The sequence below is a fragment of the Leucopleurus acutus genome (genome assembly GCF_964270905.1).
Source record: "Leucopleurus acutus genome assembly, chromosome: 1".
Taxonomy (NCBI): Eukaryota; Metazoa; Chordata; class Mammalia; order Artiodactyla; family Delphinidae; genus Leucopleurus; species Leucopleurus acutus.
Genome location: NC_139142.1, coordinates 37,024,946 through 37,039,611, shown reverse-complemented (window position 1 = coordinate 37,039,611; position 14,666 = coordinate 37,024,946). Strand labels below are relative to the sequence as shown.

The window sequence follows — 14,666 nt, the reverse complement described above, 5'->3', positions numbered from 1 at the left end:
GTTGTGGCACATGGGCTCAGTAGTTGTGGCTCACGGGCTCTAGAGCGCAGGCTCAGTAGTTGTGGCGCACAGGCTTAGTTGCTCCACAGCATGTGGGATCTTCCCAGACAAGGGATCAAACCCATGTCCCCTGCACTGGCAGGCAGATTCCTAACCACTGCACCACCAGGAAAGTTCCAGTATTCAACTTTTTAATGTTATAATAAGCTATGGTATTATTTTATGCTAATAAAATTAATTTTCTAGTTAGTGTGTCAAGTTGATATTTATAGTAATAGTTCATCATATTTTAAAAAAAGACTCCATGAGGGACTTCCCTGGCAGTCCACTGGTTAAGACTCCATGCTTCTACTGCAGGGGGCACAGGTTTACTCGCTAGTCAGATCCCACATGCCCTGTGGCACAGCCAAATAGTTAATAAATAAGTTAAATAAAAAAAGACTCCATGAACCCAGTGAGTGCCCCTAACAGCCATGTCACCCGCTGTTTCACTAGCTATGAGAATTACTACTATGAAAATTAACCTGCTGGTTAATTTTCCAGCAGGTAAGATTTCACGTCCCTAAGTCAGCTCTGTAGAGTGCTGAGACCCTAGGGGTGGGCTTCTCTGGAACTGTAGAGAGCTAGGACAAGGCAGACACAGGCTAAGGCAGTAGTTACTCCCCTGATGAAGCGTAAGCCCATAACTTCTCAAACAGCTTCTTCAAGCAGCACGGTAGGGTAATGGTTTGGGTCGTGTCTGTTGGGTAATGTTCGTAGGACTGGGGATTGGAGCAGGGAGCGTTGGGAGCAGCCTAACAGAAGCTTCTGTTGAAAAAGACTTTACAAGTTAACCCCTTCCTTTCCAAGTAAGAGAAAGGCTCTGAGATCTCCACAGAGGTGCATGCTGAGAGTATCACTTTAACTTAATCCTATCATTCCCTACTCGATTTGACGAGACAAGCATAAAACCCTAATACCAACTGGATGTTTTAAAACCTTCTCCACAAAGCAGTGGAAGTGGAGTTGTTTCCCACCAGACACTGAGCTCTTACTAGGGTGGGTTATATCTCAGAAACCCCTGGACTGTGCTTTAATTTTGTACAGTCTCAGAGTTCATTTTTGTTTTTAGGATTAATTTTGTCATTATCTGGAACTAATCTAGAAGAAGCCCACTGCTGATCATGTGTTCTTAATTCTTTAGAAATGGGAAGAATTTGATGAAAACTACGCGTCTCTTGAAAAGGACCTGGAAATTCTTGTATCTACGTTGCCCTCTGTGAGTTTGGTGGAAGAGACAGAGGAAAGATTAATGGAAAGGATTTCATTTTATCAGGTATTTTGCTTCCACTTAAGCCATCAAAGTCATTGTCTGTAGCACTTTGTATTTTTATTGTGTTTTGACTAAATTACTTGACTTTGAAGGTGAATGATTTGAACTGAAATGAAATATCATTCCTCACACAACTCACAGTGAGACATATTTGGGGAAACTGCAGATTTACTTGCGGGGCTCTTGACATAACCACATGTCTGACGTGGGATCAGGACCTTGGTTTGAGTCCTGGCTCTCACTTATCACTTCGTCAACTTTCTGTCCCTAAGCCTCAGTGTCTTTATCTGTAGCATGTAGGTAATCAAGCTGGTGCTACCAGTCTCTGGAGGTGGATGTCAGTGGGTGTGGACATGAGCTAAAGTATGGGAAGAACTTTGTAAACCACGGGCCTCTGAACATATTTTTAGTTTTATGACAACAGTGAAGCCCTGACTGGACATAGCCTATGAGACAAACAATAATCTGTTACCTGCCACCAGCGTTATAAAGAGACTTCAAACTTGAAATTTTTTCTTGTGTAATGTTTGTTATTGTTATTATCAAAGTCTCTATGTCTCAAATTTCAATGCCATAGAAAAGATAAAACCTTAAAATGGTTTTCAAATGGTATTAAGAACATGACCAACAGATAAAAACAAGTTTTAAATATTTTCTGCAGAAACTGAAAATACTTAGTTTTAACTTGAGAATGTATGTGGTCAGAATCTGAGTTGTGCAGCTAGAGGTTGCTATCATATATCAACTTTAAAACTTCAAAGGCAGGTTTGTTGCCAGACCGGACCGAATGGAAGAAGAAAGCATGGAATACTTGGCAGGGTCCCACCATTCCTTGGAGGCACTTAAGCTCTTGTAAGAAACATTTTTCAAAAATAAAAAAATAAAAAATAAAAAGAAACATTTTTCAGAGGCTGGACTGCTGTAGTTATGTTCTCTAGGTGTCTTGAAAGCTGCCATGGATATCTTTGCCATCTTGTCGTATTGAGTTGAACTCAGATAAAGCTGAGTCTTATGGGGGCGGGAAGCTGCTCTTCAATTCTTTGTTAGCCTAGGGGTGCAGAAGGTACCACCTGAACAGCTGAAAGAATGCAGCTGAAAACAGATCGGTTTTAAACCTTATTATATTAAGAAACAGTTCATATTAGCCAACCTGATAGAAGCCTGATTATTTCCCCAAGAGTAGCTGTATACCTTAAACTATAACCTGTGATTCTGTTAAGTTAGAAATATTTTAAAAATCAAACTAATTGTTCTAAGACTTTTAAATACATTTGCCAGACTAAAAGAAGACAGATATCTAGTAAAGCCCATCTCACTGATAGCGTTCCTTAGGTCATTATCGTCTTCTGCGTCATGGAGAGGTTTGTGTGTATCTTGATCAGGGGACGTCTGTGGGCCGGGAATGTAGGGTCAGTCCGTTGCATGGCCTCTGGTGTTGAACAAGCCGTGTTCCAGTGCCGGTTGACACCTCACTGACCGAGTGACCAGTGCAGTCTGACTCCCGTGTATAAAATGGGAAAATTAAAACTTCTCATATATGAGGGCAACCCATGAAACAATAGCATTTCCATGTAACTGTAACAAAAGATATTTTGAAAAAAAAAAAAACTTTTCAGAGATGCTCTTAAGATGAAGTGTCTCACCCTGAAGGCTTAGAAAATTAGAACCTTTTTTTTAAACTTATGTTGGACATTTTATTCTAGCCTGTGGACTTGGGCAGGCAGAAGGAGTTGCAGCTAGGAGTGTTGGAAAGGGCATTGGAGGTAGACTTTTTAATTAATTTTTTTAAAAGCTTAAGTTAATTGGAAAATAGCAAATGTTCTGTTTTGATCATAATTTATTTTTTAAGATTAAATTTAAGTAACAGTCAGGGTATGTGTCATTAGCTGAACCCAACTACAGAAGATAATTGCCTTTAGACAGAGTTCTCTTCAGGGGGTCATTGCATTCACAGTTCTGAAGAATTTTTTTTTTTTTTCATGAGGTTGAATTAGCAATGTGTTGTTTTCATTTATTCTTCTAAAATCCTCTTCTTTTCTCCCTCCTGAATCCTGATATCCAGAAGACTCTCAAAATGAGCTTTCCCCTCTACTGTTTGGGTCTAAAAGATGATAAAGAAATGTTTTCTTATTGATCCCCTTCATACCTAGGCCGAAATGTAAAATGCTTCCAGGTGCCCAGGCAGGAGAATGGAAATAAGGGTCACTGACTGGGTAGACAGTGGGAGGGCTGGTGGGGACAGTGGTGGAGGAGAACCCAGGAGAACAACCTCTTCCAAAGGAGCTTGCTAGAGCTTCCTGTTTTCCCTGAGTCACAGGAAATCTTGATTTCTATGTAAAATTTCTTGATTTTCAGAATAAGCTTTAGGTCACACAAAACCTCTCTGCAAGCTCAGTGTGCCCTGTAGACCATCACCTAGTTTCTAGGTGAAAGAAGTAACGATCAGATCTAAATCTGTGAATTTTCATTTTATATTGCATGTATAATCTGTGCAGTAGAAATGCATTGGACACTCTCATTGTGGAAGATAATTAATAATCCATTTATCATGTTTGTTCAGCCAGACTGCAAGAGTCTTGAGGGTTTGGAAAGTGTTACTGTTTCTTCAGTAGCCTCTGCTGTAGGTTTTTCATGAAGTATTTGTGAATTGACTGGCTGATTTAATTTTTAAATCATTCATTCTATGACTTTATTTTTATTAGCAAATAAAAAGAAACATCGATGAGAAGCATGCCCGGCTTTACCAGACTGTGAATGAAGGCAAACAGCTGGTGGTCTCCGTGAGCTGTCCTGAACTAGAGGGCCAGACTGCAAAACTGGAAGAGCAGTGGTTGTCCCTAAACAAAAAAATTGATCATGAACTACACAGACTGCAAACGCTTCTCAAGCATCTGCTCAGGTGTGGTTTCTTAGGGATTGATTGGCATCAGAAAAAGACCTCAGAGGGATTCTGCAGTCAACCAGATTTTACATGCCGTCCCCCTGTTGTACCGTTTTTGACAGTCTAAAGCAGTTGAGTCCCTCTTCCAGGCTAAATGGGAACTAGAGTCTCTGATGCTAGTTTGCAAGACTCAGGATAATGTGTAATCACTCCTGTGGAAACTAGGAATTATGTTATAAAATTATACACGTTACCTTTATGCCATGATGTTGCTCTTTCCTACACTTTTCCATTTTTTTTTTTTTTTTTTTTTTTCCCGGTACGCGGGCCTCTCACTGCTGTGGCCTCTCCCGTTCCGGAGCACAGGCTCCGGACGCGCAGGCCCAGCGGCCACGGATCACGGGCCCAGCCGCTCCGTGGCATGTGGGATCTTCCCGGACCGGGGCACGAACCCATGTCCCCTGCATCGGCAGGCGGACTCTCAACCACTGTGCCACCAGGGAAGCCCCCCAAATTTTTTTAAATCTTAAAAATAATTTTAGCTAATGGAATAGTTTGAAAAAGTCTTTGGAGTTCTTCAAAGAATTTTTTTGCTTTAACTGATCAAATCTTTAAAAAAAATTTTTTTTATCTTGTGTTGAAGTATACTTGATTTACAATGTTGTGTTAGTTTCTGGTGTATATAGCAAAGTGATTCATAATACATGTTCAGTAATATATATTCAGTCATATATATAATACATATATTCTTTTTCATATTTTTTTCCATTTTGGTTTAATAGGATACTGAATATAGTTCTGTGTGCTTTATAGCAGGACCTTGTTGCTTATCTATTTTATATATAGTAGTATGTATTTGTTAATCTCAAACTCCTAATTTATCCCTCTTTATAGCAGGACCTTGTTGCTTATCTATTTTATATATAGTAGTATGTATTTGTTAATCTCAAACTCCTAATTTATCCCTCCCCATCCCTTTCCCCTTTGGTGGCCATAAGTTTGTTTTCTATGTCTGTGAGTCTGTTTCTGTATTGTAAATAAGTTCATTTTTATCATATTTTAGATTCCACATATAAGTGATATCATATGGTATTTGTCTTTCGCTTACTTCATTCTTGAAACCCTTGAAGAAGGTAGAAAACATAGAACACTTAACCTCATTCTCTTTCCCACCTCTTAGGGAGGCTGTCTTAACCTAGAGAAGTTTAGAAGTTACAAGAGGGACCGCACTTTGCTTGTATATTTTCATTCCATCAGATAAATATATTGGCATCCAGCCAATAGCAATTCGCTATTATACAACTTATACCAATGCTGATTATATTTTTACTGTACACAAATCTATAGAGGACGTTTGATGAATAAAAATAATTTCTGTCCTTACCTGTGGGTTTACTTTTGTATAGCTGTAATAAACTTTTAAAAGACTATTTTAGACTTTAAAATGCCTCTTTGTTCTTGATCAGTCATTATAGAGTCGTAGAAAATGACAGGAGCATCAGATTTGGGACCTGGGATTAAACAGGGTATAATTCTTTAAAATCATGATTTTTCTGAATAATAGGATTGGTCAACACAAGAAAATAAATGGTGAAACAGAAGAAAATATACGGGGGATGCAATCGTTTCTAATTTCCTTTCTCTCCCACTTTGCTCCTATTAGTTATAACAGAGATTCAGATCAGTTAACCAAGTGGTTGGAATCTTCTCAGCAAACTCTGAACTACTGGAAAGAGCAGTCCCTCAATGTGTCTCAGGACTTGGACACAATCAGAAGCAACATAAACAATTTTTTTGTAAGTTGTAATACAATATGCTCAGGTAATTGTTGGTTAGAAAAAAATATCGGGGGAAAATTAGGAGAGTTGGTGTGATAGTTTCCATAATCATTTGTAGATAAGGGGTAAAACTTGGGCTAATAGCAGCTGCATTCTTCAAACTTAGAACTATTTGTTTATACTATTGATTTATATGCTTATAATAATGATAAAGTATATTTTAAATTGACACTATAAAATATATATATATTTAAAACTTGCCCTGACATGGGGCATGTTTTACAAGTGCAGAAAATAACTCCCCTACCTGCCCCCTAAAACCTCACAGGATTATTAATTCATAAATGTTAGCTAATAAATACATGGTTTTAAATTGTTATATGCAGAATTGATGTTTCTACTAAAATGTTATTGTTCTGTTGTTTTAAGGGGTTTTTTTGAAGAAAAGAAAGTATTAATTTTGTGATATAAATTATACTTTGAGACCTTTTCGTCTTTTCCCTTAGTCTTTTCTCCATTTTTCGTATTTTGTAGCTATGATTACTCACTTTGATATTAAAATATAAATATTTTTTAAATATACTGGGAAAAAACCTGTAAGTACCAGGAAAGATTTCAGATATTTTAGTTAAAAATTTGTTGTGTTTAGTTCATTTAATATGAACTTTAAAAAAAAATGAACGTAGTGCTGTGTTCCGTATTTTCTTTTTATAGTTGAAATGATGATTTGTCTATTTTTAAAAATATTAATCCATTAGATTATAAGCCACTCAAGGGGCAGGAACTCCATCTCTTTTGTTCCCCACCATATATCAAATGCCTGGAACAGTGCCTGACACTTAGCAGGAAAAATGTGTGTGTGTGTGTGTGTGTGTGTGTGTGCGTGCGTGCGCGCGCGTGCGCACTCACATGTGAGCACATATACACATGCACACATACACACATACACATATAAATATTTACTATTTGAATTGAATTCATTTATTTAGTTTTGGACTCTAACCAGTTATTCTGACTCTTAGTTACTCCATGCCTTATTTATTTATATTTATTTGTTTATTTATTTTTTTGGCTGTGTTGGGTCTTCGTTGCTGGGCGTGGGCTTTCTCTAGTTGCAGTGAGCAGGGGCTACTCTTCATTGCGGTTCGTGGGCTCCTCATTGCGGTGGTTTCTCTTGTTGCAGAACACAGGCTCTAGGCGCACGGGCTTCAGTAGTTGTGGCACGCGGGCTCAGTAGTTGTGGCTCATGGGCTCTAGAGCGCAGGCTCAGTAGTTGCGGTGCACGGGCTTAGTTGCTCTGCGGCATGTGAGATCTTCCCAGGCCAGGGTTCGAACCCATGTCCCCTGCATTGGCAGGCGGATTCTTAACCACTGCGCCACCAGGGAAGTCCTTCCATGACACATTTAAATTTTAAAAGTTTCTAAACTTTGAAACTGTTTCCTTTTAGGAGTTTTCAAAGGAACTTGATGAAAAGTCCTCCTTGAAAACTGCAGTTCTAAGTACTGGGAACCAACTTCTTCACCTGAAAGAAGCTGATACGGCGACACTGAGAGCTTCTTTAGCACAGTTTGAACAAAAGTGGACAATGCTCATAACTCAACTTCCTGACATCCAAGAAAAACTTCACCAGGTAAGTAGTTAAAGACCCAGCATTTGAATTAGCATTCACTTGTTAGCTCACAACTCTTTTAAAATCATTTCTCTGGCTCAGTAATTTTCATTGACACCACCTATCTTTTCTCTGGCACCACTGAATATAGGTCTTAATTACTGGACTCTCCTCCAGTGGGATCTTTCTTAAGAGAGAAATCAGGCTTAATTACTTTATTTCCCAGTTTATCTGCACCACTGTGTTAGTTTATGTGAAGGTCATTGTCATTGTTTTGGGGTCACTTATTCTGAGCTTGAATGCTGGGTTTGTTTTTGTGAGTAACCTGCATAATTATGTGGCAAGACCTTTTATCAAACCAGATATTATCTTAAGTGATGCCCTGATTCATTTTGTTAACTGCAGGTAATTAAATGGAAATCATTTTGATTTTGCAGCTTCAGATGGAGAAATTGCCATCTCGTAAAGCAATAACAGAAATGATTAACTGGATGAACAATGTGGAACATCAAACTGCAGATGAAGACTCTGAGCATTCACTGAGTTCTGCATCTCAAGTTAAAAATCTTCTTCACAAGTACAAGGTAATTATACAAAAAAGCCAGAAGGCTTTTCATTAAATAAAGAAGGCAAGTCAGTTGGAAGGGAAATACTGAACAAAGAGGCATGGAGGATATTATTTAGAAAAACTAATTCTAAGCGTGGGGAATGGGATGGTGGATGATTCTAGAGAGAGGAGTTAGTATACTTGCTCTTATTCTGCCCAGTTTCCTTTGGTAGCGCCCATCACCACAGGACAGAATCCAAGCTTTTAACTGGCTCTGGCTCTTCATTTCCCCACATAAACCCTGGACTCTGCCTGAACCAAATCCTTTGCGGTCCCTCCACCGCCCCTGGCGCTCTCTTGCTCGTGCTCTTGCTTTTGTACGTGCTGTACCTTTGGCCTGGAATTCCAGTGTCCTGCTTTTAGCTGTAGGAATCTTCTTAGTCATCCTTCAAGAGTCAGTTCAAGTATCTTCTCATTTGGAAATCTACCCTGACTCTCCCAGCCAGATCGGTTTACTTTCCAGGATTAGGTGTCTCCATGGTGCTATCAATAGTTCGTGTCACCCGGTATTAATAATTATTTTCTTACTTGCCTATCTCCCCACCTTGACTTAGCTTCTTGAGAGCAGGGGCTCCTCCTTTACCTCCCTGAAACAGCACACCTAGCCCAACACCTGGCATCCAATAGGGTTAAGTAAATGTTCTTTGGATAAGAGAATACATAAGGAAAAGTTGATATCCTTCTACAAATAGATAGGGATGTGGCCTTCTCCACGATATTTGATTTCAAGTAGATTTAACTAACATTTAACAAGCCACGCACAAACACTTATTGTGTGCCAGGCAAGGTGTTCGCCACTAGGAACACAAAGATGAATGAAGACTCCGGTCATTGCTTTCCAAGACCTCATAGGCTAATGGATGTAGCCTCTGGGAGGCAGAAGATGAATGGCTTAATCACAAAGCATGGTATTAGCAAGGATTTCCTTTTTATATCCTATCCCATCCTAACTTCAGTGAGTAGTACAATCTGTAGAGGGCCTATGTGTATTTTTCTCACAGGCCCTAGTAACCTAGCACATAGTTTTACCCTTGGATGTCTGCTATGGAGGTGCTGGAACTTGCCAGAATAAACCAAACAAGTATCAGCCTTAACAGAAACATGCGTGGCCCTGGGAGGGTTTAGGATCTCTCTAGAACTTAAAGTCATCCAAACGGGGAGGCCTAGACGGTCCGCAGAGGAAGAGAAGCTGCCTAAACTGGCAGAGCTCCTTAAAGGTGTCCTGGCTTTTCTGGGAGAGTCTTAACTTCAGACTTCCCATCCTGTCATTTCCATGAGCCCACAGGATGGCTCTGAATTCCAGTGGAGCTCTCGGGAAGCCTCTCAAAGGAATCCTTTGTCAGACTCTGGGTCTTGATTTTGGTTCCTATGATGCAACTACCATACATGGTACCATCTTTGACTTTTCAGTCTGTTTGAAAGCGGTGAGTCTCTCTGTTCCCAGGAATGTGTAATTCCCCAAAAGACTCTCCACTCAAATAAAGCAGATGCGTGGTGGGGTTGGGGGAGGGTAGAACATAGCTCCAGACAGGTGCCTCTTGATTACTGGGTGGGAGCCTGGCGCCCCCTACAGTGCACCAAAGGAGAGGTCCAGTTCATCTGCTTCAATTCAGGCTTTGGTGGTTTAATTTTGTTTTCTTTGTTCATTTTAGGAGTTTAGAATGGAAATGGACTATAAACAATGGATAGTTGACTTTGTTAACCAGTCATTACTTCAGTTAAGCACCTGTGATGTGGAAAGTAAGCGCTATGAGAGAACAGAGTTTGCAGAGCATCTCGGAGAGATGAACCGCCAGTGGCACCGGGTCCATGGAACACTGAATGGAAAGGTGAGCTCATGGTCACAGCTTGATGTATGATTTAGCCTTTGCAAAATACCACTTTCTGAAAAATTTTAAAAGACATTTGTGGGACCTCCCTGTTGGTCCAGTGGTTAAGACTCCACACTCCACTGCAGGGGGCATGGGTTCAATCCCTGGTTGGGGAACTAATATCCTGCATGCTGCATGGAGTGGCCAAAAATAATTAATTAAAAAAAACAAAAAGACATTTGTCTGGTTTACTTACAGTTAAACCTAGTAATCATCTCAATTCTAGCCCCTTTTAAATCCTGTCCTCCATTGGTGCATATAAGAGTTGGAAATAGTTTTTATATTTCTTTGCGATTTCTTAGTAGGAAATTGACTTAGGCAAGTGAAGAGGAGAAATGTTATTTAAGAAGATGTCGAGTATTACATGAGGCTACTAAATGGTCAGAAGTTTCGACATTTTCTGTGAAAGTAGATGTTAAAAAGCAGCAAAGCTATTTCAGCTTTAGAAAGATTATAAAAAGGAAGAAAAATGTATATGGCTTCTTGGTAGATTTTCATTCCATGACCGAAAAGATTAAGCACACTTATTCTTGGGAAAATATTTAATATTTATATACAATAGTGAAAATCGGTTGATTTCTTTATTGTGTGGAGAATGCATACAAATAGATTCATACAATTAAGATTTGATGGACAAAGAACATGAGCAGATAATTCACAAAAGAGAAAATTATAATTGGCAAATAAATATGGAAAGGTTACCACTTTAATTGTCAGACATTTGAAATAAACATTAATAACATTATACACTTACTGAATTAGAAAAACTTAAGATAAAAATAAAAGCCCAAGGCTTTCACATTCAAACATTGCAGATAATGGCTTACATACCCTTTTGGAAAGCATTCAGAAAATTTCAAGAACCATAATCATCATCTTATCTCTTAACCCAGCAGTCCACTCCTTTTACATTTATTTTAAGTAGACAGTCCTTCAAAAAGGAAAAGATATGTGCACCAAGTGTTCAATTCAACATTACTTATTGGGGTGAAAAATATAGACTGCCTGAATTTCCAACTTGAGAGAAATAATTAATCAAATTATATCATGTCCATTTGATGAAATACTGGACAGCAAGTCATGACATAGAAAGCGCCTATGGCATATGAAAAGAAGTACAAAACATATATACTATGATTGTAACCTAATAAACATTGTAAGCATTAAAAATGAGAAGAATCACAGACATTTAAAAAATATTACTTTATTAAATTGATGCATTATTTGTGATATTCTTTATATTGACAGTTTTTAAGTGAGCCTAATGAAGAGAGTCTGGGGAAAAAAATTTTCTTAAGCTTTACATATATCAATAGATGATGCAATGAAAAAATATTGAGTGTTAGCAACATGATTTTGTTTTGTACAGATATTGTGGAACTCCAGAACAGCCAGCTTTCTTATCAGGTTAGCTTTCATTTCAAATGTTAGATTTTTTTTAAAAAGGAGAAAATAATTCATATTTCCTGACTTATGAATCTTTATTCCAAAAGTTGTTGGGAAATCTTGTGCAAAACGTTAGAAATCTGAGAAGAAACAAAATTATCCTATTAAAAATAACATATCACGACATTTACATTTTAAACATGTGGTTTAAAATAAGAAAGTTTTATTTTCTTATTCATAACTGGTAGATACAACAATTAGAACAACTTTTGGAAAGTATCACTGAGAATGAAAACAAAATACAGATTCTGAACAACTGGATGGAGGCACAAGAGGAGAGACTGAACACTTTACAAAAACCTGAAAGTGTGGTCTCGGTGCAGAAGACACTCCTGGATTGTCAGGTGAGAAGACACACAGCACCTGTCCAGTGTGGCTTGGTCAGGCTGTTAGTTACCAAACCTGCCCCAGGGAGCAGGGCAAGCTGCTGTAGTTTCTGAGGGTTCTCCTCAAAGCCCCCAGCTACTTAACTTTCTTCTATAAAATAGATGTGTCCATGTGTTTTACAGAACTGCAAAATGCTGTTTTTAAATGATAAACAGAAGTATTTTCATGGTTATGGTAGTTCTTAAGAGATTTGAATGCTACTCCTAAGAAAAAAATGTTGGGAGTTCCCTGGCAGTCCAGTGGTTAGGATTCAGTGCTTTCACTGCTATGGCCTGGGTTCAGTCCCTGGTTGGGGAACTAGGATCTCACAAGCCGCACGGTGCAGACAAAAAAAAAGTTCCATGGGAATTTTGATTTTGATGTTTTCCAGTTGTTGTGTTTTTATTAATTTCTCCGGTATTTACAAAATTACTCTGAAGCCTCCATGAGTTTTAGTATTTCTTTCTGTTTCTTCAGAGGAAAATGGTTTTATTTTACCTACTGTGTAATGTGTTCTCAAAGGACTACTTTTCCCTCAGAACCACTGTCTAAATCCCATTTGGGCTAGAGCATGTTGGCTGTGCCCTTTTTTCGTTCAGTCATCATTTGCCAGGTCACTTGGTCTTTGAGGTGCCCTCACCCAAACGTGCGTTTACTCCTCCCTCCCCACCGCCCTGATTGTGTCACTCCTGTTGAGAGCAGTTCCACTGTCCCAGAGCTGTAGACGGCACAGGTTACGTGGGTTCTGCACCGCCTACAGAAAGGCATGGAGCTTCTCACTGTTGGGGCTGGAAAGTCGGCTCAGACCCCTGTTCTACTTAGAAGGTTACAGAATGATACTGGATATAGTATATGGGCAGCAACACCTCCATAAGAGATCTTTTCAGATGGTCGTATCCTGTTTCTAACTACCCACTAGCCATTTCCATTTTAGAGTGTTTACAGCCACCTCCTGACTGGAAGCTCAGTGCTCTAGCACCCCCAGCCGGCCGCCCTGCTTTCACCTGAGTGCTAAGTTACTCAGGCCTGGGATGTCGTCACTATTTTCCAGATGGGAAAATGCAGACTTGGCAGTTTGATGACTTAACGCTTGGTCCAACAGCCAGTACAGGACAGACGTGGAATGGAAACTATATCTCCTAGACTCTTTCTACTATACCATGATGATAAGGACTTGCTACCTAGACTCTTCTAAAATCTAGAGCCATGTAATAATGGAAAGTATTGTAAAACCTCATATTGTAATATTGTAAATTCATATTACAAAATTTCACTGTAAAAATTGAATTGAGAGTGTGATATGATTAAAATGTCTTCTGTGTAATGTTATTAAATTATATACTCTATTGGCATTATTACTTGAAAAGTGCAGACTCCTACCTCTTACCCCTTATTAATTGTTTTGTAATATTGTGCATATGAAAACCTTTTCCTCTTGCCCTTCCAGGATATAGAAAATCAACTTGCAGTTAAATCCAAAGCATTGGATGAATTGAGACAAAGTTACCTGACTTCAGAGAGTGGGACAATGCCATTGCTGGAAGATACAGCATCTAGAATTGATGAGTTATTTCAAAAGAAAAACAGTGTTATCAACCAGGTACTAGAATTCATTTACAGCGTACTATTTCTCTCCACGTATCCTTCTTTTACCTTATTTCTTGTTTGATAATGGACACTCGCTCCATACCAAAAACTGAAAAGTTGCTGTGAAAACTACTGAAGTGAAGTAGAGAAAAACATTTCAGATCTCTCTTATTTTTTTCCTTCACTGGATACTCAGAGGCAAAGTCACCAAATTCCCACATCCTTGGCAAGCTAGAAGTCCACCTGGTTATCTTTGTTTTGTCTAATGTACTCACACACACAAAAATGTCTCCACCCCCAACCCCAAACCCAGCAGAGCATCTGGCGTTGTTTCTTGGCCAGATATACAGGAGCAGTTATGAAGAAGCAGCTCAGATTCCCCACACCCAGGGAGATGCCTCAGGGAGGGCATGATCCTATCGCATGTAGCCTCTATTAAGCTAGAAGCATGGTCAGCCTAGGGAAAACTCCAGAGGTGGGGAGAAACAGCATGTGGTGAGGAGAAAGCATAGAAGACTGTGGAAGACATCTGGTAATTGTATGAAAGGCATGTCAAAGTCTGCATTTACCCCTTCTGGGAGGAAGAACACCAAAAGACAAAGGACAGGCATCCTCAGACACTGCAACTTTGACATTTCCCCACAAATGGAGGGAGAAATTGTAAATACTAACCTATTATAGGTGTGTCCATGTTTCCCAGAGAGTCTTTATTGTGGATTATTTGTCATCTACTAAAATCTACATTCAACCATTTATTCCAAGGGAGAATTGGGAATAACCCATGTAAATGAAATCCATAGGTGACCCTCAGCCTCATTCTTCCCCCAGGGCTCAGGCAGAAAAGTAGGGGTGAGCTTAACATATCTGTGTGAGTCATTTGTTAACATATCTTTTGTGAGGCACTGTGCTCACTGCCAAGGGTGCAATGATAAGAAAATAAATGGTTCTTACCCTCAAGATGCTCACAGGCTGCAGGAGGATAGCTGCAATAAAAAGACAGACAGTAACAAGTGTTGACAAGGATATGGAGACATTAAAACCCTCCTACACTGCTGAGAATGTGTGTGTATAGGTTTTTTTGTGAACATATGCTTTCAGTTCTCTTGGGCATATACCTAAGAGTAGAATTAGTGGGTCATATGGTAACTCTATACAGTATTTAGCTTCTTGAGGGACTGCCAAACTTTTCTACAGAAGCTGCACCACTT

The 14,666-nt window shown here is 39.2% G+C and overlaps 1 protein-coding gene across 8 annotated transcripts in view; it reads left to right on the top strand.

The window, feature by feature from the left end:
* SYNE2 (spectrin repeat containing nuclear envelope protein 2) overlaps positions 1 to 14,666 on the top strand; it is a 332,365-nt gene that overhangs the window by 247,364 nt on the left and 70,335 nt on the right. For all 8 annotated transcript variants that reach the window (XM_082840730.1, XM_082840728.1, XM_082840729.1 and 5 more), the window contains 8 exons: positions 1,184 to 1,315; positions 4,015 to 4,211; positions 5,857 to 5,989; positions 7,420 to 7,602; positions 8,019 to 8,165; positions 9,841 to 10,017; positions 11,694 to 11,849; positions 13,319 to 13,471. In XM_082840730.1, the coding sequence (XP_082696856.1) occupies positions 1,184 to 1,315; positions 4,015 to 4,211; positions 5,857 to 5,989; positions 7,420 to 7,602; positions 8,019 to 8,165; positions 9,841 to 10,017; positions 11,694 to 11,849; positions 13,319 to 13,471 (1,278 nt within the window). The remainder of the gene's footprint in view (positions 1 to 1,183; positions 1,316 to 4,014; positions 4,212 to 5,856; positions 5,990 to 7,419; positions 7,603 to 8,018; positions 8,166 to 9,840; positions 10,018 to 11,693; positions 11,850 to 13,318; positions 13,472 to 14,666) is intronic.